Source organism: Hetaerina americana, unplaced genomic scaffold, assembly GCF_022747635.1.
Source record: "Hetaerina americana unplaced genomic scaffold, ioHetAmer1.1.p SCAF_3, whole genome shotgun sequence".
NCBI classification, from domain to species: Eukaryota; Metazoa; Arthropoda; class Insecta; order Odonata; family Calopterygidae; genus Hetaerina; species Hetaerina americana.
The window spans coordinates 16,755,212-16,782,927 of NW_027286874.1; the positions used below are offsets into that span (position 1 = coordinate 16,755,212).

The 27,716-nt window shown below is 37.5% G+C and overlaps 1 protein-coding gene across 1 annotated transcript; it reads left to right on the forward strand.

The window, feature by feature from the left end:
- LOC139690835 (uncharacterized) lies at nt 1–27,537 on the forward strand. The gene is made up of 7 exons (XM_071588430.1): nt 1–121; nt 17,347–17,512; nt 18,666–18,901; nt 19,371–19,796; nt 24,512–24,753; nt 26,610–26,753; nt 27,035–27,537. The coding sequence occupies exons 1-7, from the start codon at nt 112–114 to the stop codon at nt 27,125–27,127; spliced, it is 1,317 nt and encodes a 438-aa protein (XP_071444531.1). The 5' UTR covers nt 1–111; the 3' UTR covers nt 27,128–27,537.
- The last annotated feature ends 179 nt before the right edge of the window (nt 27,538–27,716 follow it).

Below are 27,716 nucleotides of genomic sequence, written 5' to 3' on the forward strand. Positions count from 1 at the left end.
CCTGGTCATAGGCGTCTCGTGGCGCAGTTGCTCCTTGCCAGTCAGCCTAGTGAGTTTGTGGCTACCGCACCGGAAGGTTTCAGCGCAAGAGAAATTCTACCAAGCCTGAAAATGGTCAGAGGTGAGTTTTTTCAAGAGTATTTCCTTTCAGATGTATATTGTACCCGCAGAATACGGACCAAGTATATGGTAATGCGGAAATCCACTTGGCATTAACGTAACTTCAGTGTGTATAGGCAGCATTATGCTCATTGAATTTCGTCTTGAAATTTTTTTTAAGCAGTTACGATTGTCGACGCCCGTCGCAATAGCATAGTGCCAGATATGGTCAAGCCGGCCGGCCGGCCGGTCATTCCCTCCTACGATCCCGCAATGCGAGCCACTCCCCCACCTACGTGTAAAGCATCATTGGTATTAAGCATGGCGGTGAATCGAAAAGCAGAATAATTCGAAGGAGGATGTTCTTCACCAGGAGGATCTTATTTAAAAAACCGATTGAAATGTCTTTTGTGCCAGTGCCATTCAGTGAAAACGGAGACCCTTTTTATGTCCGTGAGCGTCATCAGGATGCTCTTGGTATCTAAATTAAGTAATTAATTATGGTTACCGAGGGACGTTTGTATTCTATTTACTGCTGACACTGGATTTTCATATTCAAGTTTGAATTTCATCTGAATGTCTTCTGCACAGGAAGCAACTCGAAATTACAAGTAATTTCTTAAAGTAATGGTTGTCTTTTTTTGTAACTCATGTATGCGTCACAAATTATAGTAAATTTTTGAAATTATATTTTATGGCGGTTGTCGAAACTGTTGGATTAAGAAGCATTGGGTCATCGCATTTGGCGTCCACTAAAAACCTGGGAGGAACGAAGCTAAGTTCAGCCACACCCCACACTTCCACTGCATTCTCTCCGCGGAACCTGCTTGTTAGCTCCATTAGGGCGGCATTCGTACAAGATAGATCAGCAACTGGTGTGAGGAGCTTTCAATTTTATCATTTGCATTCTTCAAGTTTCTTCTTGAACCGGCATTGTGAACAACTCGCGTCGTAATTTACTCTCCAAGGAGCGCCTTTTAAGTAATGGGTTTTTAATTGTAGTTTGATATTTTCATGTACATATCAACCTACTTATTGATTATAATAGTGACTACGTCTTACAAACTACCTTTGAAAAACGCTTTGAATATGAGACGATTTCAAAAAGTTGACTTAGATAATCGTATACGCTTCCCCATGCCATTGTGCTTCTCCGTATTTCGGCCCCTCTTCAACCAGTTTTCTTTCTCAGCAGTTGCGTGGGCCCGACTTCATTTTAATACCTTCTTTCTGCATAGTAGGGTGATGTTTACAGTTAACGCATAATAGTTCACTTGGAGATTTTTCTTGCTGTTATTTCTTATATAGTCCAATATAAATATTGGTTGAAAAGAGGTCGCAGGTGTTAACGTTTCTTCTACCCCCTGTCTGCACCTATATTGATGGCCTTCCATAAGCGCATTTGAGATGACGCATAGGAACTTCAGCACTGCATTGAACTATCAAAGAACTACTATATAACACGATAAGATAGGAGTTAACGTATTAGTGACTGTGAAATTATCCTTAAACCATTCGGTGGCAGAATTTTACTCGCACCAAAGGTGATGGGAGCAGATAGACTAAACGTCATCTCATTTTCGAAATGTCCACCAGGAACAGCCTAAGGCTCTGAGCTCGAGTCGCACCAATTCCCGACATTGATTATCTAAGTTCCCTCTCATTCATTGAATCAATGGTGTTACTCTTCCTCGGATGTATTTTGGACTGTGCGCGGCAGGCACGGCTCGTTCATGGATGCCGTCGGTGGGTAACTCGGAAAGGATAGGTAAAGCAGGTTGGGAGGGAGGGGAGGGTGGATTTTTGTTAGACTACGTAACGCGTCGCCGCCTCCGCTGGCTCGAGCACTCTCCTCGGCAAGTCACCCCTCCCCTCCCTGACCTCAACCGCCCAAGCTCATCGTCATCTTCCCTTCTTTCTTTCATGCGTCAAACCGATGCATCGCCATTTCGCCTTCATTTTTGTAAATGCTTGGTCAATGCTTCGAAACTAGTAATAGTTGTAATTGTTGAAGACTAACTCCGAATTTGAGCAATGATTGCGAGATGATAAATTCATAGTTATGCCAAGAACTAAAATGTTTGATGTCGCTCTTCACTAGATTTCCCAGTTTGCCAAGCACGGCATATCTTCGAATGTATTTCAAATGAACGCCTCCAATGCCTCAACTTGACCCCCCCCACGACCTTAGTCTCACATTTCGTCTGCGTTCCTTTTGAATCAACAACTATTTTCCCTTCTTTGTTTTCCCCCATCGAGCTGCCGTTTCATAGAAAGATCGGTTCGATGTTTGACGACATAAAAACTTATTTTTTTCTATTACGACGTTTTTCAGAAAAGCCATTGCATTGGGTTTCTATTCGTCAGTTAAATGGTAAGTTTTATTGGATGATGCATTTATTCCAGTTTGCATTCTTTTAATAAAATCGAGGCATTTAACGGCTTCTGGGCACAATCAATTTTCTTGGAAATATGTGGCAATCGAGTTTTTCTTACTGGAATCTCACAAGGTTTAAGGTCGACAGCCCTTCGCCTAGGGTATTACAAATTGCAAAATAAAGGACTCGTATTTTCAGATAAAGAAGTTTTCGTAAGTTGAAAATCATGACGTCATAACGGTAAATTTACATTCAAGAAAAAAACGAATTTTCTCATTGACGACGAAACTAAATTCATCAGCGTATAGCCTATTATCCGACCTCATGGCAAAGGTGCGAGGAGTGGGGGTTGGGGAGGTAAGGGGAAGACAGCCACGACACGGCGCATGTCCCCCTCCCATCTTCCCTTGTTATGCATCGCTGATTCACATTATCGCTTGGCTGGTCGACGTGGGAGTATTCCTGTTTTTCCTACATTTACTATGATAAAACCTTGGGTCTCTGAAGCTCTCGACAAATACCTGGGTGAAGTTTTCGCTACCGCTGCCCATTTAATAGCCTTGAATTTGTGACCAACAGCAACTACTGAAGGAACTGGAACAAATCATTTAAACACTCATGGTTTCCCTCCGTTTAGTTGGTGGTTTGAAGTATCACATTTTCGCTGGTTTTACCGAGTCGGGATATTTTATAAATTTCCTTAGTCCTGAGGTATAAACCCTGATCTTAGTGACTAAGAGGGTGAACAGATATAAAAATAAGTTTTGGGCTGTTGTAGATGGATTTTGGGGTAGCATTATATGAAATAAATCAAATAACTGCAGGAGATACCGCTAGAGTAACTTTAAAGGAGCTATCCGCTAATATGCATTGAAATGTTCTCCCGGACTAGGCAAATGGTGTTTACAATTTGTTTTAGTTTTATTTGGCTTTGGGATGATCGCATAACAAATTGCAAAGACGGAACAATTATATTTATCATTTAGATATTCATTATATAGCAGACTGGGAAAATGTTGTCCTAAATGCTGAACATGTTGAGTTTTGTACCTCAAATTAGCTCTTTTAAAGAGAAATTTAAATCAGTAAATAGGGTACATATGGCCAACCTAGTTTCGATAGAATTATCTTGTAGGCGTAAAAAGTAAGCGACTGCAATTCATTTCTTCGCGTTACACGGCAGGTATTCGTGGGCGGTTGGGAGGGGCGACGTTTGTCTGTGGGATGGGGAGGTGGGAGTGGGAAGCGGGCGCCGCCTGCCCCTTTTATTTCCGTCAGTGACGAAGCGGCGCGCCGCCCGGGTGCTGCCGTGTCTTCTCGCAATGCGGCACGCCGCAAGAGGAGGCAGGGTTGGGAGCGGCGAAAGAGATGGCACGAGTGGGGCGGCGGATCGAGAAAATTCCACGCCCACTTAAAAATAGACCTTGCAATCCAATTGGAAAAATTTGTCTCTCACAGCACTTCCAAGATTCTAAGTTGCTTCTCTTCAATGTCACCGTCCATAAATATTTTTTAAATATCGTATCAGCGACTACATATGCCTTTGTAAGCATAAGAACTGGTTGCTACCCTTTTGAAATTTCACATTTTCAGCATTCGATTCTGGTCGGAGTGCAGTAAACACGGCCCAATTCCAATTTAACTTTGGTCTCGGTGCTATCCTAAAGTGGTATAAACAAGTTCCCATTCAACGGTTCAAAGAACTTTGCTTAGGATTCATGTATTAATAAGGTTTAAACATTTGAGGGCGAATGAAATAATTTTAACCATTATTTTCACGTTAGTACACTCACATTTACTTGTATTAGACTAATCTTGTACCATTTGTGTGGAAATAACTGTTAAGTAATAAGATTACGGTCCGAAATTTTCAGTAAGAGTATCATACTGTGGAGCGCTTTGTATGCTTCGTTTCCCACGAATCTGGAAAAAGTTAAAATACCAAATACTAAACACTGTGTAAAACTCTGCCGAAAAGCGTAATCATGATTCCAACTAAAACTTCTAAATGCAACAGAACTTAATGTGAACATGGTCCAAGAAATAGGACCTATTCAAACTTGCCCAATTCAAGGTGGGCATTTCAGGAGAAAAAGTGTTAAGAAAAAGACGACATAATCATTACTCTGCCCTTACACTGAATTTGGAACAGGCTGTTCTTAAGCCTCCCCAATTACGATATACTCGATAGAAGAGGCTCTCTGAAAACTTTGCCTGCTGTAGGTTTTCACCTTGCCCCGAGAGAAATGAAAATAAATGCGACTGGCTCTAAATTATATAGTTGTCATTAACGTGTTCATTTATGCAATCTTTAAACTATCGCGGTAGATTATTCTAATTCAGGGCGATTTTTTTATTTTCAAGGGTGGATTCCTCGAAAGACTTCGAAATATAAATTTCCATTTCATGGGGAGAATCTGTTGTAATTGCTTACCAGATCAGTTTCCCCCACGAATTTGGATTTATTGTCATAATACATGATATCTCAAGTTTCCAGATTCAAAATAATTTATTCGATGTTCTGCATTTTTTGTTAGTAAATGCCGTGAACGAATTGATAACGTCCGGGATTTTCAGAAAAAAAACTGGAAAAAGCGTAGCAGGACGGGAAACAAGAATGTTTTGGGCAGTAGGGGTTGAACGGGAGAGAGAATTTTCTCATAGTATCTGAGAATCTGTAGTTGCAATCTTACCCCTGCTAGATTACCGTGTGGATATCACTTCATATCGAGTACTACCATGTTTCTTGCAATCTTAGATGTGCACTCCCAAGGTTATTTTGCGCAGTTTAATCTCGGAGCCGAACACATCCCTTTCCTTAGCACCCCATCCTTTTCATATACTATCGATCTGAAGTATTACATACTTCGTATTGGTGAGCTTTATTAGGTATAAGTTGCCCTCTTGCCCCCAGAAGGCGCGTTAAGGAAACAAGGGAAAGGTATGATTTGAATGATCGGATTGCTGTCATGGTTCATATACTTCCCCTTTTTATCATCTTAGTAATTTTCGTGTAATCTTGCTTCGCCGCTGAACAATCGGCCACAGGACCCCGATATCTGGATATAGATGGTGAATAGCACGACAACGACGGTAACCCTGAAAAACTCCTGGGAATAAAACAATCCTTGCCGTGAAAGAATGTTTTCTGTATGACCCCAAGGTTCGGGACACATTAAAGAAACTCGTCGAGCATGGACCACAGCATTCTACCCGCTACAATGGCCTCACGCCATAACTATTCATTCATCCACTTGCTCCTCCACTCAGCCGCCTCAAGGAATTCATTGGTGCCACCCACCCCCACCCCCCGCCCGTGAGTGACTGGTAGGCACGCGTTGGTGGAGAAACTAGCGGAGAAGAAACCTACACTCTCACGCGTAGGAAGAAAGGCTTGGCCTCGCTCTTTTCGTCTTCCTGCAGAAGGGCGGACGGCTACTCACCACAACCACATTAAATCGATAGCACAGAATGGGAATAGCCGCCGGAATGGTTGAAGTCCAATGTCTTGGGGCGGGGTCAATAAGGTTTTCAAAAGATAAAAGGAAATCACCTGATGGATTTACCCTGGATAGTCTTTAATGCTCTCGGAAAAGACGTATTAAACGTTTTTGTGATCTGCTAATATAAAAGGGGATCAATAAACTTCATGAATCTTTCCCCATATTTGTGTTCTTTGCAAAGCAGGGAAACTACTATCTCAAATTGTCAGTGGAATAAGCCACAGCGTACAGAAACAGTGACCCATTAATTTAATAATTCACTTCAATATGCCTCTCCCCTCAATGAGTAAGGTTACTTAAATATTCATTAGAAAGGTTCGTAATTATAGTTTCCTGTCTGGCGAATTGTAGCTCTAATTTATGATTTTCTATGAGGGCCAAGAAAAAGACGTACTCCACGTAAAATGTTTTATTACATTACTCGATCATGGTTTCAATACTGCGTATTATCATGTGACCGCTTTGAAACCATGGTCGTGTAAAATAACAAACCTTTTTATGTGAAACAGCTGTCTTTTTCTCCACCCTCATGAAGGAATTCCACCTAGTTAAGCGTGGTACTGTTATGTTTATAATTGTCTAATTATAAGCAAAATATTTTTTTCATTGCATTGTCATATATTAAATAAGGGAACTAAGGGATCAAATATAAAAATCGTAGTTTGTTCACCATTGGCACTACCTACTAGGTCTAATTTTTTTCGCCGCGCATCCTCCTTAATTCTTTCTGCCAGGAAACGTTTGAAATAACCATTCTGCACATAAAGTTGAGTGTAATCAATCGGAACAAGAATCATTCGTCGAAGCCCAGTGCTCGTGAGATTCTCTGCTAGCGAGAATTTGCAAATTAGCCCAGGGAAAGGTCACATAGAGGTAGGGTGATGTGATATCGATCCCATGGTCTGGAGCCTTTGAATGAGACCATTCTTCTTCATAAGTTTTCGAGTAACGCAAGATATTAGAAATTCTTTTAATAATGTCCAATGCATGTTTGGATAACTTATTTTCTTACTCTATTGTAAAACAATGTGTGATAAATGGTATGAAATGTTGAATTACATTCCAAGTAACAGTAATATAACTAGTATTTGATGTTGGTTATCTATAATTTCCCGTGCCTCCATACTTCTGTCAATTCAAATGATTACAAGAACTTCTTAATTTGTATTGCCGCACTAGTACGAACGCTGGCGACAAGGTCATGCGGCACCACATAAAACGGAACATCGCTGTACTTATACTTAAATATGGGAATTCCAATTCTAACACTATAACATATTGAACACTAACAATTTCCACATACCACATATGATCGAAATATGATCCGTTAAGTCCAGTCTTAAGGTTAATTTAAAAATCTCAAAGATTTCTTACAGGACAGTGACGTTTTCGTCTAAACGATCGTAGTCCTTTTTAGAGCTAATTCATGAATCGTCCAATTATGTCTCCCTTATGAGGGTTTGATCACGATCACGTGCTTGCTTATGAGCTGGGGGTTTAAGGCTTACCAGTGTTTCTGTAGGTGAAATGTTTTTGTTTTAATGAAAGGTAAGGGAAGGCAAGCGCAGCGCTGTTGAACTAAAGAAACATAAAAGATAAAAAGGAATAATTTAATGTCAGTTTATTGTATGGTGCTGGACTTTCAGGTTTCTGGTTTTCTGTGAAATAGGTTTTGGGCGACAGGTGATGAGGGGTGGTTCCGATGGGCCAATGATGTCTTATTTCGAAATTAAGGGGAAATTAAGTTTTTACCTTATTGGCATGTAGGGGCCATGCAGCAGTGCAAGACTCCGTGCGTAGGGCATAGAAAGTAAGTGAAAGTCATCCATTTCAGGAAGCAAAATGACCATCTATACAGCTCTAATCATTTCTCCCAAAGTTTTTTATTTCATTCCTCCATGCTCCATGTATAGTATACTATTTGAAATTTTGCCTCCTACTCTGATGTTACTCAAGCGCAAAGAGCGCACATCAACTTGGAGATGCAAAGGAGAGATTAAAGTGCTCTCACAAGAGCGCCATAGACGTGCTCAATATTGAAAAATTATTCTAAATGTCGGAAACTGCTTTTCGGTGGACTATGTGGCGCCAAGTGGTAACCCGTTTCGGGGTTACCACTTGGCGCCAAAATGACAAGGCAACGAAACGGCAAAGGCAAAATGACAAAGCAACAAAATGACGTATTCCAAGCTTCCCACCTCCGCCTTGTCAACCCATTCGATTGGCACAAGATTGATGCATCCCCGATACAGTTCCAGATCGGGCAAGTTTGAATTTTTAATCTTTGTGACCTGATGCGGTCATTCCCATTTGATCCGACCTGTCGTTTGTTCCTCTTCTGGGACGGTTTTCATGCACCACAAAAATTCTATGAGTCAGCGGTTTGAATGAAATATATTTCTTCCGTAATTAGGCGGGGAAAAACTGACTTCCCCGGAAGAAGTATGTAAAATCATATTTGGTTAAGGAGAAATAGTTTTAGAGAATGGGTATTTCGTTTCGTCACAGCCGCATCATGTTATAGTTTTTATCGCTGAAATTGGGGACTCCTTAACCCGCACCACGTTTCCAATCGGTAAAAAAGGAACCACCTGCGAACTGCTATAAGCCCTGTGAGATAAGTCCGATGCTCTCGGGGGGCAACGGCCTTGACTCCGGTTGAGTGGGGGCAAGAGGAGAGCCAGACTTGAGTGGGAGGGTAGTGTGCTCGTTGTTCCGAGGGAAAGCTGCTGTGAACGGCTAAGGCGCTTCGCATGACTCGATATTTGGAAGAACGAGCCAGTGTAAAAAATGTGAATTACTAAGTTTGAAAAAAACTGGTAATCAGTGGTAACTCGATGTTTTCCGTGCTTTCCATTAGTGTGGGGACTGGGAAGCGCCATAAACACTTAAAAAGTAATATTTAGCACCTGACCCACATTCATCGGGGAAAAATATTGAAATCCCTTACCGTTGAAGATGAGTAGATAAGTAATAATAAATAATTGCATAAATAATGTACACCAAACCATTTCATCTCGCATTTTTACGGTAGCAATTGGATTAGTTCTTCAATGGCATGCTGAACAAAATGAATGACTTTTGGAACATCGCAAAAGGTTTGTTACAAATATTTCGCGAGTGTAAAAGGTCAGCCTCGTATGTGTATGCAAACTGACTACCGAAGACGAAACTACGGATTAGCACAAGGGAAATTTCCGCAATTCATTTGCCCAAAATTATCAATTGCCCACTCATCAGAAGGTAAAGAAGTAGAAGACCCTGCGAATTCCTCTCACACCCAATCAAATATTTTTTATTTTTTTTTCAATGCCGTAAAAATGTTCTGAAATTCCATCGGATCAACTGAAAGGGTTAAGGTATATTTTTCCTATGTCTTCAATGCTTTATACAGTTATAAATGCCATTGTTTGTACAGGTGAGCAATTTTTAAAGTGGAAAAAAGGAAACTGCTGTTTTTCCTCGGCATAAAATTCGTGGTGCAGGCAAACAACTTACACGTACTTCATTCTATTTTAATCATGACCGAAATTTTTCATCAAATCTGATCGAACACCGCCATGACCAGTGTATTATGCGTGCACATCTAAATGTTGAAGGAAAGAGTAGTGATTGGAAGTGCTCGTTGCGTTAAGTTTCTGCGCGTAGTTTTTGCGTTTAGCGGTACAGTCAGTTTGGCAATGGGGTGCTAATTTAATTTTCGCGTGAGTGAAGAATAGAAGGCAAAATTTCAAGACCGAAGCTACATGAACCACGCCGCGAAGTAAAGGCTTTCCATGTTGAATTTTGTTCACCAAACTAATTTTTTTCATTTGAGGGTTACCACACTTAATTTCCAGTTGATTGAAAAGTCGTAACGACTTAGTCGTACTGACTGAGTGCCGCAAAAAAATTGTTTTAGGATGGTCAATATTGATAATTACTCCCGAGTTCCTTATAGTTCTACTTCCATGTATTGTTTTGGAAATTTAACATTCTTCAAGAATTACAGAATTCAACTTCAGCATTTCCCAAGATGCAAGTATAAAATTCTCAGAGATTATTATCTCAGCAATAAAAGGTCCATTTTTAACTGACATAAAACGAGAAATAAGAGCACATGAAAATTGGAGCGTACCTTTCGACGTAATTCATTTTTAGATTTTGCTCTTGCGTGAAACGCTGTACCGACAGAACTTCTCAAATCAGAAGTATAGTGCTTTATGAATCTAAAGCATGATCTTTGAGGCTAGCGCGTGAACGTATATTGGAGGCTTTGAAGATGTGGCTGTGGTGAAGTAATAGAAATGAATAGAGAAGAAAAACGCTGAAATACTACTATTAAACAAATTAAATTTAAATAATTTTGGGCAAAGACGGGAAATCCGAAAATGACTGAAAAATGGGAGGGAGAATTATTGAAAGGTAATAGGATTTAAGACTATGATAGAAAGGAGGATATTAGATAAGCAGAATGCAGGATGGAAGTTTCAAATGTTCAACCCCAAACGCACCCCGGTCATTAAAATATTCATCATATAAAAGTTAGACTTAGGGACTGTGCCTTACGGACATTACATGCCTTCTGCGCATTGTTAATCTTCCTTTTATTTGCCTTAAATCATTATTAATGAATTAATATTCTAACGAATATTAAGGTACCTTACCAATGCGCAGAAGACATGTAACGTTCGTTAGGGACATCCCAAAGTCTAACTTTTATATGATGAATATTTTAACGACTGGGGTGCGTTTGGGGTTGAATAGTTGAAACCAAGCTTTATTGAAAGCTGTATGACTTTATGACTACAGAGGTTGTAGTACCACTTAAGTACGTTCCAGTATGATATTAAAGCTATTAGATCCTCCACAACAGTTAGTCTCCAGCAAATACGTTCAAAGCTTGTTGTTCGGAAATATGAAGATTTCTATCTTGTGAATGTATTCCTCCCATTTAAACATTTCAATTGAGACTTAAATTTATAGTTTTCGATAATTTAAAGGGAATTATCACGGATATTTTTATTGAAGCAGTCCTTAAACCGGATTTCATTGGTGACTTATAACCGCTTGATTGACGAATCGGTCAAATAATGAATAAAATTATTTTAAGTAAAAGATTAACCTAAATAAATGTCATTTCATATGGACTGCATTGAAAAAAGGCGCCTACTAATGCAAGAGCAGTTTTAATGAGATATGGATTATTGACCGGTGTTAAGATAACAACCAAGTAATAATAACCTGCGGTGTTCATTTCAAGCAATGAATGGCGACATAGTTGCATGAAACATATTTTTCTCCTAGATAGTTGTAAAAGGGACTTCAGTTTTTGGCCATATGAGAATAATATATGAAACTCCTTCCTAGTGTTAAGAACTTAGTGACTCCTACGTGGTGTAAATGGCAAGAGTTTGGCAAGAGCTGCTAAGACTATTTATAGTTTTACCAATTTTTTTTGTTAACGAGACAACTGCGTTGTCGTACCGAGACGAGCTCAGTCGCTAACAGCTAACATTTTATAAGTTAAATACGTTCGTTGATCCGTTCACATCCCTATCGCACGGAGATACTATGAAGAGTATAAATGCTCTTCAACGGAAAATTATCATGTCGAGTTATTTCAAAATGATATGAATATAAAGTTGAAAGAAAAAGGGTGTTACGAAGATATACTGAGGAAATGTAGTAGCTCTTTCGTGCTTAAAACTACAAAAATCTCAAAATACACTCGTTTTTAAATATCCAATGACCTACCCGCTATGTTAACTCATTCGAGGACCGCCGCTGTGCATGCTCCTTTCGAGGGCACTTTCCATCTATTTATTTTACATTAGTAATCCTGCCAATGAATTTTGGCTGTGAGCTGGAGCTCTTATCTACCCTTTGTTCCTGGTTCGGAATCGTGTGAAGAATTCAACAATCCAAGCGGCAAGGGAAAAGAAATCGCCCACTGAACATATCTATTGAGTCACGACGATTAGTATCTACTTATCTGCGGTTTTTCATAAACCAATCCAAATTTTCCAAAACCAATCTCAATGTTCATAGTTGTTTATTACGTGATTACAAAATGTCAGCTTCGCCGGCAACGTACGTGTACATAACCGGGCGGATTGACATCAATAGTGTGGGCTGCAGATGGGCGCAATAATCTGTATTAAGAAAGATCAATTTGATGTCTTGTTAAATGGAAAAAATGGCGTTGACATACTATTATTGGTACTGATGATGTAATGACTGAACAGATTGCACAAAAATTTGGGAGCTACTGGAAAGAAAATAAGATGACGGAAATTGAATGCTTGAATATGTAATCGATATTAGGTAAAATTATTAGGGCTAAAAATGAGATTACTGATAAATCGTAATTTTGTTAAATTTATCGAAAATTGAAGAAATGGCTCAGTCGGTCAAACTCGCATGACATCGTGGCGCGTGCTTCCGAAATAACCTCACATGCACTACATTTTCTGATAGAAATGAGATTAACAACTTAAGACTCGGGTATTTTATGCGCACTGAACTCGGGTAAACATCGGAATAGGGAAATTGACTTCGATCGAGGTGACATTTCTATAATGATGAAGGTTGTCAGGCTTCTGTGGCTTTTGTTAATACCCGTAGATTGCTGTCAGTGTCTGACGATGCGCTCTTTCATACGCGCTGGCAATTTAGTGAGCATAATCGGTAATCATCAATCATTGCCCCATGAAGACTGAATATACTCTTTTAAAAATAATCAAATATTCCTAAATGCGTTATTTTGTCTCAATCCAGAGCGTAAGATTGTTTAGTACTTGAAACTATACGTGGGAAATAAGTCTCAGGAACAAGGCTCGGGAAAGAAAAATATTGTAGGAAGAGAGAAACAGCATATCCCTCCATTTGCCGATGAGTTGGCCTTGACTTATTTATTCATTGGAATGAGGATACTCCGCAGAGTGGGGGGGGGGGGGGGGTGGCAGCAGAGAGTGAAAAGTGGCTGACGTCAGACGCTTTAAGGGATTTGGCGCAGGGCCTATTCCGTTCATTTCTTTATGGGTAGCACTGACTGATGCAACTTCTAAAGTGAGAGATGATAAATTCCGATATGATTGTGCCGTTTGTTTGGTATTACATGAAAAAATCCACAGCAGAGGTGGTACCTAAGTGGATTCTAAAAGAACTTAATGGCAAATCAAATGTTTTATCATTTCAGTCAAGGAGAATGACAATTTGTTGCCAGTGTGGTGTTGTGGATGAATTAAGTTGGAACCCAAGCTGTGGAAACTAAGAAACTACAAACTAGCCGAAAACATTCAAAGTGCCCCTCATTTGATTTTAAGTTTAAGCAGTTTTCCGTTCAATGCAGCGGCATATATGTATTGCACGCATTAAAAATTCGGAAATTTCATTAAAAATTCAAATTTCATTTCATCTGTTGCCTATTTAGAGAGAAAAAGTGGACATTTTCACACGCAACGATAAAATGCAAATATTTTCGCTGAATCACTGAAAGAAACCAATCTCACTAAACACAAATCGATACTTCTCAACTCGCATATCCCAAAATAATTTATACCCTCGCCTAAACAGCTTTTATGGCAAAACTGATACTTCAAAGAATCATTTGTGTAAAAATGAAATACTAATTTTGCGCTGGTGATTATTGCATGTAACTAACCTATTAAAAGGTTATAAATTGCCGACCTAGTGAATGGAATTTAAATCAAAATCGCAGTGAGTGTTGAGCGAATGAGTCATCCAGATACTTCGCGATTTTTACTTGCCCACGAGGACCGAAATCACCGTGGACCGTGCAATTTGAATGAAGGCGAATAAGTCTTCTAGTTTCGCAGTAGGTACACTATTTTCCGTCTGTCTAAAACAAAATGCTAGTACATTACAATGGAATAGATAAATAATACTTAATTTACGCCGAACGACAGCCTTAAAGTTTGATTTTGAGCACACAATTGCTGGAGTTCAATCGTAGCTGGGGTGACCTAATTATGCCCATTGTGTGTCAACTTTCATGTGGAGTTAATGACTTCACTGTTCCGTGAAGTCCGATGACGCAAGGTGGATTGATTAACATAGATGACTCAGAATTGAATCAAGTCAGAGGAGGCCGACGGAAACGATGACCAATTTTATGAATGGCTATAGCTGGACGTCGTGATTTTCATTCATTTTATTCCAATTAAGGAATTATGGAAATAATGGCTCTTCGACTACTTTGCTGGAAGTCATTTTACATTTATTTACTAGCAAAGAATCGAAACTTCCTTTTTCTATTCGTAGGAACTGAAATAGATTTACATGAGATTCGGAGGGACCAAGGAAAATCCTTATTTATTTTTGTCAAATTAATAGACAAATAGTAACCGAATAGAAGCAACAAGAGTAACCAGCTAACATTTAGAGATTGTGGCTAGGTTGGTATTAAGATGGGTGTGGTAATTCACTGGGTACAGAGGAGGGTCTGGGTTTGATTCCGGGTGATCTCTCGGATCACTCGCAGCTTCATTCAAGCTATGTAATATTTCGGTCACCAGATGTTCATGGAGAACTGGAAGCGGCACAAGGAAAGTAACTGGCTCCCCTGCCCTGATAGGCGACCGGTCGTTAGACTTATTGTTAGTACGAGATGAGCTCCACTGTCCTATCAAATTCACTCTGGGTTGATTATCGCGATAATTGCCTTTAAAGGATAAATAACGTAAAAATTTGTAATGTTTTCCCCTAAACATTAGGCCTAGCGAACATGTTAAACCTTTACTTTTTCATGACAATGAATTATTTTCCAAAGTATGATGCCAATGGGAATGAAATATTTTTTGTAGAATGGCATAGCGTAAAGGAATGCGTCCATCTTAATTCATAGATGTTCATTCAAAGTATACGTAAATGAAACAATATCGAATCTGCGACGATGGGTTGGGGATTGGCCGTAGTGTGAAACTTTTAAAGACAAAATCATTTCCACTTGTAATTCTGTAAACAATGCCTAAAGCAGGGTTATAAAAATTGTTTATTCATAATTTCGATGTATAGGTGCTTCGGGGTGCGGCGGGGTAATGTCCGCGTCTGCCAAACCGTGGATCGCGAGTTCGATTCCCGCCTGGGTGGGTTTTCCTCCACCTAGGGCTTGGATGTTTAAGATCGTCTCCATTGTTATCACTGTTAATATTCCGATGTAAAGTCCAAATAGTGCTGTTTTCGGACTAAGGCTAAATAAATAAAATAAATAAACAAACTTCTGCGGAAGAGGCGAAGTCAATAACAGCAGAGGTCACTCGTTTTATTTTTGGGGATGACATCATGCCGTAGCCGTAAAACGGAGTTGCCCAACAAAAGTGGAAAGTCGTGCTTGCAGCGTTTGTAGTAACCACGGAAAACTCATAAAGTAGCATTTCCTGCCCTGGTCTTCTCTGATAAGACTTGAAACAAAGAAAGATGAAACGATGCCGGTACTAGAGCATTATTATTTGATAGTCGTATTACGCAGTACACGTCCAAAATCGAGATACATATTTGTATTTAGTTGTCGGAAACATCACGAGAAACTTTCTTCATGGGTTCCTGGAATGTTTTTATACATCGCTAACAGCTTTGTATTAGAGGAAAATGCCAAAAGAAAACAAAATTTGGATGAGGGACCAAAAACTTTTATCCAATAAAAAATTACTAGCTTGGACATACCGGAATCAGGATCTTTATAACTGCCCCACTAATATGCTGTCATTTACATAACTAAGGTATCTCCCATAAAGATTCCGTGGCATTTTCCATGGTGTTCGTAATGCAGTACACATCGTACAGTTCCAGGAACCGGCCGCGGTAGAGAGAGAGCGGTTGTGCATTGATCTAGCAATCCTTCTTTCCAGATACGGACCTTTAATTCGTGCATGGCCGATTTTTTTCCGAATTGCTTGGTTTAGTATAATAATAGCACGGTGAAATCCCTTATACCAATGCTCTGTAGATAACTTTTCTGACGCACCCACCTATGTGCGTTACGGCAAAACATACAATACATAAATATCTGTGAAAAGTAACGCATGGTGGGCATCAAGAACTTCCTCAAAGCCACAGAATCGTTGGAATTTATTTCCGCCATAAATCATCTAATCAAAAGTACGAGTATGTAACGCGGCAAATCGGGTAAACATGAGAATTCTCACCCATCTGCTGGGTTACGTATATCTATAAATGTGAGATGACAAACGTTAATGAGATATGCAAAAAAATACTTTTCCATGTTAGATATTTCCCTTGAGTTTCCACTGTTGTTTGAGCACTTTCCCCGAGGGCAGCAAAAATCTGGCAATCTATTCACATGAGAGTTAAATTGTGTGAATGATTTTTATAACTCTACATTTGACCCATTGCCAGTCAACTGTCAAATGTCTGATCCTAAATTTGCTAACATTTTCTATGATATTTCTGAAGAAAATAACAACATACTTAAAAATTGATCTAATAGGCCCAAAATTGTACTCTAAATGAATATCATTACTGCATGTGATTTGCATCAGTTGGTAAGCTAAACAACCAGAATATATAAAAAGAGAATAAAATTGATCTTGTACTAACTAATGATAAGAACTTCATACTTAAATTCATAGAGATAAGATAGAGATAACAAGATATCGAGGGGATTGTGATACTTGTTATTTAAAACCTGAATAGTAAAAGAAATAACAATAAGGAAACTATGAATTCAAATGTGAATCACCAGCATCCTTGCTGTGTGTCTGGTAACAGCTCTGGTCTGGTAATTTTTAAAGATTTGTTATTAGGCTGCACATACAATTATGACTGTGCACATGTTACTGAATAGTGGAACAATATATTCAAAATCTGAGGGCATAAGATAAAGCAGGAGCCACTTCAGTAAACTACAGGCAAAAAAATCAATTTCAGAATATAACATTAATTATATATATTAATGGGAAATATTAAAACGTTTGAATAGAGGGAATCAGTTAAAAATACATTGGTAAAAATTGGAAAGATAGCTGCAATGATTATTACTTCTTTATAATTTCATGTATATGTTTAGTCAAGTTATTTCACTTTCTTCTATCCCATGTCTGGGCTTTCCTACCAATATTTTGCTTTGTAAATGTTGCTTTGCTGTTTCTAAGTCATTCCCTCAATTTCTCAATTAAATGTAATTTGCCAAAGCACAATTCTTAAATAATTTCTAGCTTATTTATTTGAAAATTGCACGAGTATGTTTTCTTTTGAACCATTACTTCATGTATATTTTGGTGTTGATCTATATTACAAATAATGCCTCTAAAGATATACATGTATACGTGTGTTCAGTTGCATTCTATTAAGGAAAGCTAAAATTGTATGCATAAATATAAGACAAATTTACTTTTTCCTTACAGAGGTACAAACAGAAGACAGGTTGGAATATACCTTTTTCCCGCTGAATCAGGGATCCTTGAGATTCCGAGTGAAAGCAGCAAATGATGCCCATATAGCCTTAACCACTGGTCCATCTGAATGTGAGCCTATGTACGAGATCTTCCTTGGAGGATGGGGCAATACTAAGTGAGCAAAAAAAATGATTAATCGGTTAACGATATGATTAACTTTCCACCAATGAATAAATCAATGTAATGTGATCGACATAGATTTTTGTATAAACTTTACTTTCCCTGACCGGACCGTAAAAATTTTCCTGTTGTACCGATGATGGAGAGATACCTTAGTCTACTTTATGTGCATAATACAATGATGTTGCATTTCAGGTAAGATGTGGCAGTGTCGAACCAAATGCGAATTAGTTTACTTACCTGCAATTGGTGACATTTGGACAATTTATAGTATATTCAGTCGCCCATTGAATCCAGCATATATATTATAAGGGATGATGTGTTGGGTACTACCTCGTATTAAAATTGCTGCTACAATAGTTGCAGGTTATAGAAGCATGTTTATTTATTAATGGGTGTTGGATATGGTTTACAAAACATTTTAAAGAAACACTCGTATTCTTACTGTATGGAAAACAAGATACAACCTGATATTTAGTCTCTCTATGAAAATTACTTGTTTATAGTTAAGTTTAATTGCCTTTCACTCCACATCATCTCCATTTTTGATAGGTTTTATGTCTTATGGTTGTTTGATTACAATTACTCGCTATTCAGGGAATTGACTGGAACTTCTAGTAGTACCATGAGTTAGGAAGTTCTTGTATCCATGATTTGTACCAATTTTATCTTTCAGTGGATTTTTTCTGAGTTCTAAGTTTTAAAGGATTTCCAGGGGAAAAAATCCAGAAAATTGCATATGGAAATACAAACTTTGGAATTTCATATATTATTATATAAAACAATTTTTATTTGAATATGCAAAAAATCTTTCCTTGGATTAAGAGAACAGATTCACAAAGGCAAGGCAATGTCGAAGGTTGTAAAATGGTAATCTACTATGGAGAAATAGTTAAGATGGAAGTGATACTTCACTGAACTGAAAACAGAACGTTACTTCAGCTCTCTGTTCATTCAATCTTAGAGCTTCGATCATTTGCCTGAGTTGATAACCATGAAAAATTGCTGAGAAATTATCACAAAAGTCAACCAATCATTTCATTCAACATGCTGTTGTCATTGCCAAACTAAAATCTCTTGTGCAGGTAATTATTTTGTTAGTAGCACTCTCCAAAATGCCCAATGTACTAATAAGCAATGTATTGTAGGTCTGCCTTGCGTCGTGATCGTCAGAAGCCTGATAAGGCTGAAGCTGAGACCCCCAATGTAGTGACTGCAGATGAGGAACGTGAGTTTTGGGTACGGTGGACAGATGGAACCATTCAGGTGGGACATGGAGGGCAAGCTGCGCCTTTCCTAGAGTATGCTGATCCCGATCCCTTTCCAATTGGACACTACGGTGTTAGAACTGGTTGGGGTGCAACTGGTCAATGGCTCATTGAGGGTGAGACTAATACTGCAGTCTTGTTTGTTGATTTTTATGTATGGATAGTGTGTAAGCATAAACATTTGGCAATCCCAAAAGATGTGAAGATGATCAACTGATTGTATTATTTTTTATTTGTTTTCCATTAAGATGATGTCAATTCCTTAGGAATTTGGTTTTCCTAGTGATTTCTCATGCATATGTTTTTTGCTGTTCTCTCATAAAATTAGCATCCCTCGTCATCAAGGATATAAATTCAAGTCCTCATTTCTATGTAACCCACCCCCCATATTTCATATGACGTTAAAAATCCCACTTTAAAACCTCTTTCCTTAATAATGCAATCACCAAATTTATTCGTAAACAATCTGTTTACAGCAAATTTTTCTTGAAAATTTGAGGTCATTATCTCATTTTTCCATTTTCCATTGACCCAATTATTCCTTTTCCATCATCAATCTTTCCTATCATCATTACCTATCGCCAGGCTCACGCACCATCCACTCTCCTGACAAACTACAGTATGAGTTTTGGCCAGTTCCTAGTGGTGCAGTGACATTGGATGTCCGCTGTCCATCCAATGCTCACGTTGCACTCATCTCATCTCCAACTCCTGCAAACCATGAGGCATTTCCTCGCATTGAAGTGTTCATCGGAGGGTGGGAAAATATGCGTTCAGCTATTCGACGTGATGGTGTCAAACCTGATCGCGCTACAGCTGAAACCCCTGGCATAGTCACAGATTCGGCATTTCAACGTTTTCGAGTGAAGTGGAGTAATGGGAAAGTTTCTGTGTTACCTGGAGGTGCAGCATCTGCACCAATCCTTGAGTACCATGACCCAGACCAAGTGGGAGTCACTCATATTGGAGTGAGAACTGCTTGGGGCTCCAGAGGACACTGGAAGATCAAAGGTCAGTCACATTTTTGTGACTCATAATAGGAGCAATTTTCTAACATTATCAGATTAAATGCTCAACACATTTAATTAAAAATAACCATTTAAAATGGCCTATTTATCAATATTTCGGTCTACATATTCTGGAAATCATTAAAATAATTGTTTTTATGTTTTATACTGAATTTCATATGAATTGTTAACTGGTTAAAATTTTCATAATACTGAGATGATATATCCTTATTTATTTTCATTTTAAAGTCTATGCTGCCCAACTGACAGGAGAATCCTGAAATGCATATGTCCATTTATCCATGAGAAAAATTAATTAGCTCAGGGTTCATCGGTATAACATCTGTCAAGGGGGGGCAGGGATGTCAAGGGAGAGGCCTGACTAATGAGTAGTATGTCCCAAAGGCAAATAGTGAGGACAGTGGAAAGATACATTGTGTTCTTCATTTAATAAACATGACCTTCCACAAACTTGAGCTGGGAACAATTGAATTCTAGTCAATATTAAATGCTGGCTCGCTGGGGACTTATCAGCTAATTATATTTCATGAACACATTTCTAAAAAAAGCTCCTGCAGTGCATTCAACTAAATGAGTACCATGATTCTTAAACAACAAGAGAAAGGAATCTTAGAATATAACTACCCAATTGTGGTGCAAAATATGGCCCTCCAAATGTTTTCATCCAGGTTCATCAAGCTTTTTCAACTATAATGGCTGCAACAGTGTACTAAAACTTATTTCTCTTATTTGGGATGAGCCACACTCAGCACTTCAGGGTACCTTTGCATCTTGAAAAAAAGTTCATTTTGCTGTCATAATTTAAACAATGAGATAAAAATTAAATGTGAAAAGATTAAATACATGAAAACATTATTAATGCAATGAAATCTCAATACAACAGCCAAATAGCAAATGTATTGGTTAATAAATGATATAGCATAGTTAAATGAGCATGACTAGAGAATTGAATAACTGCATAATGAGTTTTCTCATTACACTAAGTAGTTCGTACGATTCTGGCAAATAAAAAGATAAAGCATATCTACTCTGGAAAAGGTTGTTTTTAATGGATGACTGGACGAGCTATAAGAGAAGTGAGACTTTTAAAAGTATGGCCTAAGAACAAAAAGGTGAAGACACAGTTTTATACACTCCGAAGTATTATTACCCTTTTTAATTAATATTTTTTAGCTAGTTAGTTAATGAAAACATAAATTTGTAAATGTATTAATAATCAATCTTTGAGGACTTAGCATGACTCCTTAAACTGGAACTTGATATGTACTAGTTCAATAAATCTACTTGTCTGCATTCTATCCCTCTGCAATTTATTAAAACCTATAAAAAGCTGAAAACTTCATTGAAAATAATGAAAAATACCATCATTATGATATTTCCTAGAACTTCATTTTCATGGCATACCATTAAGAGACACTAACAAGACAACTCTAAAGAAGTTTCTGGCTTTTATCAGGTTTTGTTGTGCATTCAAATTTTGTTTGTGTGTTATTAGTTACATCATGGTTTGCTGTTCCATCTCATTTGTCTTGCTTGTATCATCATTTTAGAATGTGCCTGTCTGTGTTGTTTGCATAGGATGTTTCGTCTCTTCTAAAACAAATGGTATTAGTTAGGGGTGCCCACCTCCCAAACTCCTGAATCTCCCCCTCTTCCCAGTGAAACTGTCCTCCCAATATCAAGTCCACTCTAAATTGTGCATATGGTCTTGCTACCATTAAATTAGCATATCATCTTAAGTTACATTTGATTTGTTATTCCGTGGCAACTATCCATTTCAGTAGAAGATTGAAGATTTATAATAAAGCACAGAGGCAAAGATAATATTTAACTGCATTACATTCCAAAACATTGATAATAAAACATTTGAATTGGTTACAGCATTTTGCTAATAGCAATAGATTTCATCACACATTGTATGGCACTGATGTTAAACCTTACATGATTAGGCCTCACTTGGTGTAAATTTTGTATATCCATCAAATGAGAATGTACTTTTCCAGAGTATTAATCAATTGAATTCTGTGGAAAAGTATGTTCTCTTTCATATGATGGGTAATGAAGTAAAATATAAAAAATACCAGTTTTCAAGTCAATATGTAATGCATTATTTTATCAAATTTTCCCCTATCCCAAAGCTTTTGGGTCCATTTTTTTTCCTTGACCACTCCCCCCTCTAAACTTTTAATTATGCAGTTTGAGCCATGGCCCATTCTTCCTTTATGGGCACCCCTGATTAGGTTGTTAATTGAAACTTACAAATGTTAAATAAGTGATGTAAATTTGTTTCAGTTTGATTTTCATTTTAAGAAAGTCTCGATACTGTTTCATGCTGTTGCATTCAAAGAGAATTTTCTTTCATATGTTTGGATTACCCCCCTGGAATTGCCTCCCTCAATAGCTGAGCAACTTATGTGACGGTCATTTCATGGTGAGCTTGATAAAATAGTTCCATGTCCTCATATTGACATCATTTGATCATCTCTCAATTTGGGATTGGCAATTGTATTTACTGGTTCATAAATAATGTTTCTAGAACTTACAAGCATGGCTCTTCCCTACTGTGCCAAAATGCAGCGTTATTTTAATATTGTAACCTTTATTATTTAAGTTGTTGCTCACCCATTAGCCCAATAGGTCCTCGTGTTGATGCAGCATAGTTAAAAACTGAAAAAATGGGTGATTAATAATAGAGGGGTTTTCAGGTTAACAATTTTCATCTGGGCAAGTTTTTCCATGTAGAGGGTACACTCAACTCTTGAGGATCCATCTCATGTTACCCAAAAACCTAATTATCAGAGTTCTCATTCTGTGAATAATTACTTCAAGTATTTAAACATTGAATGGCCTATTGGTGGTAATATGTGAAGCCCTATTAACCAAGCCCTCATTTCAGTACTTCAGACTAGAAACTCCTCTATTATAACCACAGTTGCTACGCTTGTTCATCCAGACACTCTATCCTATTCACTCTTTCAGATGCTTCTCTTCGAAAATGACTCTTAATGGGAATGTCTTATTTTCTTTAGGGATGAGTGTATGCATTAAATTGAGTAAAAGCTTCAGTAATGCAAGGCTGTGTTTGGACTGATTGTGCTGCTGCATGATTATATAGTGTTAAGTTCTGTAGATGAGTCCAGAAGGACTACAGCAAAACTAAAAAAGGGAAACATCCAATGAAAGCCAGCAGAATTACTTGCAGGAGTGCACTTGGATATGGTGCATTGTGTTAAGTTACTTCTACATCTTTCAAATAATGATTCTTCTTAACACTGCTATTTATTGAACTATAACAAGTTTTGTTTATGCTAAATTATTCCAATTTAATCATTGCAGATTTGCTAATATCCAAACTAATTCCTTAGGTAGGTAGATAAACTTTATTCAGGTAAATTGGAGACCATTAGGTCCCTGCTTCCCTTGAACTCATAAGCCAGAGATAATGTAATTTTATCTTAAAATGAATAGCATGGTCAAAATAATTCCATTGCCACAAATTTACTGAGATTTTTAATGCTGAAACAACTAGTTTCTTTTCATTTTTATCGTGCTTTAGCTTTACTGTGGTTGGCAAAAATACTAATGCATTTTAAAATGATTGCTTAATGGACTGCATGTAATACATGCAATTTCCTATAAAAAATCATATCATTTTTATGATATGATACCTCCCTCTGCTTGGTATTTAGTTTGCTAGTCATCAGTTATCATTACTCATTTATCATCAAGTAGTTAATAGTTAGAATTGCTTTTAAATAATAAGCTAGGCTAAGAGTTGCTACTTAATAAATTCACTAGGCATGATGAAAACAGTGGTAGATATGTAGTGGTATATATTCCCCGTTTTTCAAACACTGAAACAGTGCAGAAAAGTGTTGTGGTACAGAGTGCAAAATAACATGACAAAACAGCAATGGTAGTTAACGCAAAGAAGAATAGGTGAAAACTTCCATGTAAGTCGTGCTCTTTCTTTTTCTGTACTATGTTGTTCTGTCTATGTTGTACTTACTATCTATGCCTTATTTTTATGCATGGCATCATGGAATCATGGCATAATGAGAATCTTGATAGAGTAATCTTTTGTAGAAATGCAGATTTTGTGTGGATTTATTGTAATCAGCAAATTAATAACTGTAGACAGCAGGTAATTTCACTGCTACAGAAATAAAAATATGGCAAGACATCAGTCTTGCACAAGAAACTTTTAAACTGCAATCTTTGTTAATAAAGGTTTCTGCAATAATATCAAATTCTAAACTAGTTCAGAATCAGGATTGAGAGCTTGTAGCTAGTCAAGGCATTCTAATATGAAAAGTGCAGTCACCAGCATAGAATGGGAAAAATTCTTTTTTGCACTATGACAATACATTATTAATGATACAATGCTAAGCAATAAAGGGTATAAAGAATTAAATTTTCCATTGGATGCCCTTATACTAATAATGTAGAATACCAACACTAATGGCTACACTGTATTTAGAACTTTTTAGTAACAAGCTAAATAGTGATTTAGCAACCATCTGAAGAAATGTTTGATGTAATGCTAATTTATTTACAGATAAATTCGTGTGTGTGTGTATGTATGTGTGTGTGTGTATATATATAAAAAACCAATGTTTCACTCTAAAAAGATATGAAAGTTGTATTGTAATTAACATAGAAACTTCAGGTAATTTGAAAAAAGTATCGATCTTTCAGAGGGAGATGAGGCTGGTTCTGCTCCAGTGGTTAGCTCTGCTTGTACATCTGCCCAGTGGGTTGATGCTGTTGGCGGAGAAATCCCTGCTAATGCTTTTGTTGGAGGAAATGACCATGATTGTGACTTGTTTGTTGGCAGAGCTTATCACAATGAAGAACTAATCCCAGGCAAAGTAAACCCCAACCATAAAGCATGCTATGTGCCTTGGGGAGGTGAAGAGCATGGCAAGGAGGAATACCAGGTGAGTAGGATACTGAGCGAATGTTACTTGATTTTAGTGAATACTAATTATCAGAAGTATTGAACCAAAATGTTAACAGGATAATTAAGTGCTGAAAAGCTGTTTTATGGTCAGGGCACACAGGCTGCAGCAATGTTGGCGGCAAAGATTAGTAAAGAGGATGGGTGTGACAAAGGTTTCCTTCTAATAGTCCTCTGATCAAGAATGTCAACTCTTCCTTCAAGAGCAGAGCATCAAAAAGCCAATCCAGTGATTTTATTTTATGGTTTACATGAATACTTAAAAATCAGTTAGGTTTGTGAATGATTCAACTTAGGTTAGCCAGTCAGCCAAGTTGTAAAATTCATTGCTGAGCACATTAGGCATTTATTTAACTAGGGATCTTGGGTGCGGAGTCCAAGTAGATAATTTGACACGGAAGGCATTTAAAGTATTGCATTGGGTGATGAGAAATTTAAAAGGAAGTAGCGTAGCCACAAAAGAAAAAGCATATAAGGCACTGGTTATCCCTATCCTAGAATACTCCTCCATAGTATGGGATCCATATGAGGTGGGACATATTAAAAAGATATAAAAAGTTCAAAGATAGGCAGCAAGATATGTTCTCGGAAGGTACAAAAGAACAGATAGTGTCACAGAAATGTCAGATATACTGAAATGGGAGAGTTTGAAAAATAGAAGAAAAAGGAGTAGGTTAGGCGCGATGTATAGAATTGTTAAAAAGGACGAAGCGTGGGAAGATTTATGGCAGGGGATAGAAAAGCCTAACTTTAGGGGAAAAAATGACCATAGCTTCAAAATAAAAATAAGGACTCAAAAAACAAATAAGAAAAAATACTCTTTTTTAAATAGAACTATAATTGATTAGAACCAGCTGCCTGGAGGTTTGTTTGAGCCCTTTCCATCCAATTTTAGAAGTTTTAAGTTGAAATGTAAAGCAGCCACTGGGTAATAAACTTCATTGTAGTTATGAATTTATTGTTTGTATGTGATGTGGACGGCATTTTGTATGTGATGTGGAAGTGTCATTATGTCAAAATATTTTCTCTTATCTGTTTTTGTGTTCGTATGTAATTTTCGTTGTTAGTAGTTATCTTTGACCTAACCTGACCGTTGCCACCAGGAAATTTGCCTAATTGCAACGTAATTGTGTAAATAAATAAAAATAATAAAATAGATAACCAGTGTGATTATATTTGCAATGAGAATCAATATAAACAAAACAATTCAAAAAAGTTCATAAACTAGAGCAGATGGAAGTATTACCCATATTGGAAGCATTTTGGGCCAAGATGGTCAAATTAGTTACAACATCAGAAGAAGAATTGATAGGCAAAGAAGCTTCCATAACGTTTGAATTGATTATGTAGATGTTAAGAAGCAATTGGTTAAAAGTTTAAGGTAAAAATAAGTTTTCTACAGCCCAGAAACATAAGGTGTTCAGAGTATTTTGATTGGCATGGGAATGCTGAAGACAGGAGGGTTGTAAGGCTAGCAATATGGGGAGGAAACGAGGGGCATGTTGGACAGAATGAAGGGAGATAGAAAGTATTTGAATTTAAGTTTTAATGTCAATATCAATCATGTTGGCAGTATCATATTTCTGAAATTCCCTTTTAATTGGAAAGCAATACAGATGAATGTGAAAGAACTATACTCCTCCTACTCCCCTCTACTTATTCTGTAATGAACGTTTTGCTCTTAAGTTGTAATTGAAATCATATTTGGATTAATCACTTAACATGCCAGTCAACTTGATTGTATAAGAATTAAATCTGAGCCTGACCAATAAGTTCATGAAAAAAGAATCTCCAGAAATACTTTCTGATTACTAAGTAATGACTAAAATATTCTAGGTACTCTGTGGAACAGATTTGGAATGGATTTCAAGTGCTGGTAGTGATATACCTGCTGGCGCTGTTCCTGGAGGTAACACACTGGATGGAGAAGTTTTATATGTTGGCCGTGTTCCACATGAAGGAACCATCACCGTTGGGAAGGTAACTACAATAATTTTGCAGATCCTTAAGTTTGCTGTAAAGTAAATGCCAAATTTCTGATGTTCAGTTTTTTGACAGTTACATATGAAAAGCAATCTTAGGTTAATTATTTCAAAGCTATGCACCTTATTTTAACTTACTATTATGCAACATTTAATGTACATTGAGTCAGTTAACCACAAGAATGACTCTGGGTATTTTCCAGGGCTTTTTTTTTTTAACTACTCCTGTGTGTGCGCCTCTATGGTATAAATTAAATTATGAAAATTTTCTTTTTAAAGGTCCACCCAAGCCATGGAAGTTGCTACATTCCTTACGGGGGCAGTGAACTTGGCTTTCCAGATTATGAAATACTCGTGTCCAGGTCGGGTTGAAATGCCATGGCGAACTGTTTCAAAAGAAAAAGTTATCAAAAAAGAATTCCAATATTGCCTGCAGTTCTCTTCTACATGCCTCCAATTTTAAAAAAAATGTCGAAAGGATGTTGCAGCTAGTTGCCTTATTAAATTTTTTAAATCGGCATTTATATTTTCAAGGAAATGGTGCTTAAAATTGATAGTGTAAAAACTTTGAATGTGTTTCTTAGTAAGTTAACTCAAATGAATCTTACAGAGCAAAATATTTTTTTATGCAATAGGAATGGTTCATTATCCAAACTAGCATAAACCATACATAAATGTGGTTGCAAGAGAATGAATTGTAAAGTTGAAATGTAAGTTGCTTACTGCATACACAAATTTGTTTACTCACTGGAGAGGGAAGATTAATAAAACTTTAAAGTACTTATGGCTCACATTATTTCAATGGGCTCCCATTCAGTACCATTACCATCATCACTTTCTTCTTGAGACAATTTTCAGATTTTACCAGTGTGTTATGTAAATGGAAAGTAACATCAGGAGTAAAATCCAGATAAATGATAGCCAAACTAAGCACCAATAAAAGATTCATTCGAATAATAAC

What these genes read in the sequence shown, in the direction of transcription:
- LOC139690835 (XM_071588430.1), top strand. An exon ending in TGGTCAATGGCTCATTGAGG is followed by an intron (nt 18,902 to 19,370) that starts GTGAGACTAATA and finishes ACCTATCGCCAG; the next exon opens with GCTCACGCACCATCCACTCT. An exon ending in ATGGCAAGGAGGAATACCAG is followed by an intron (nt 24,754 to 26,609) that starts GTGAGTAGGATA and finishes AAAATATTCTAG; the next exon opens with GTACTCTGTGGAACAGATTT.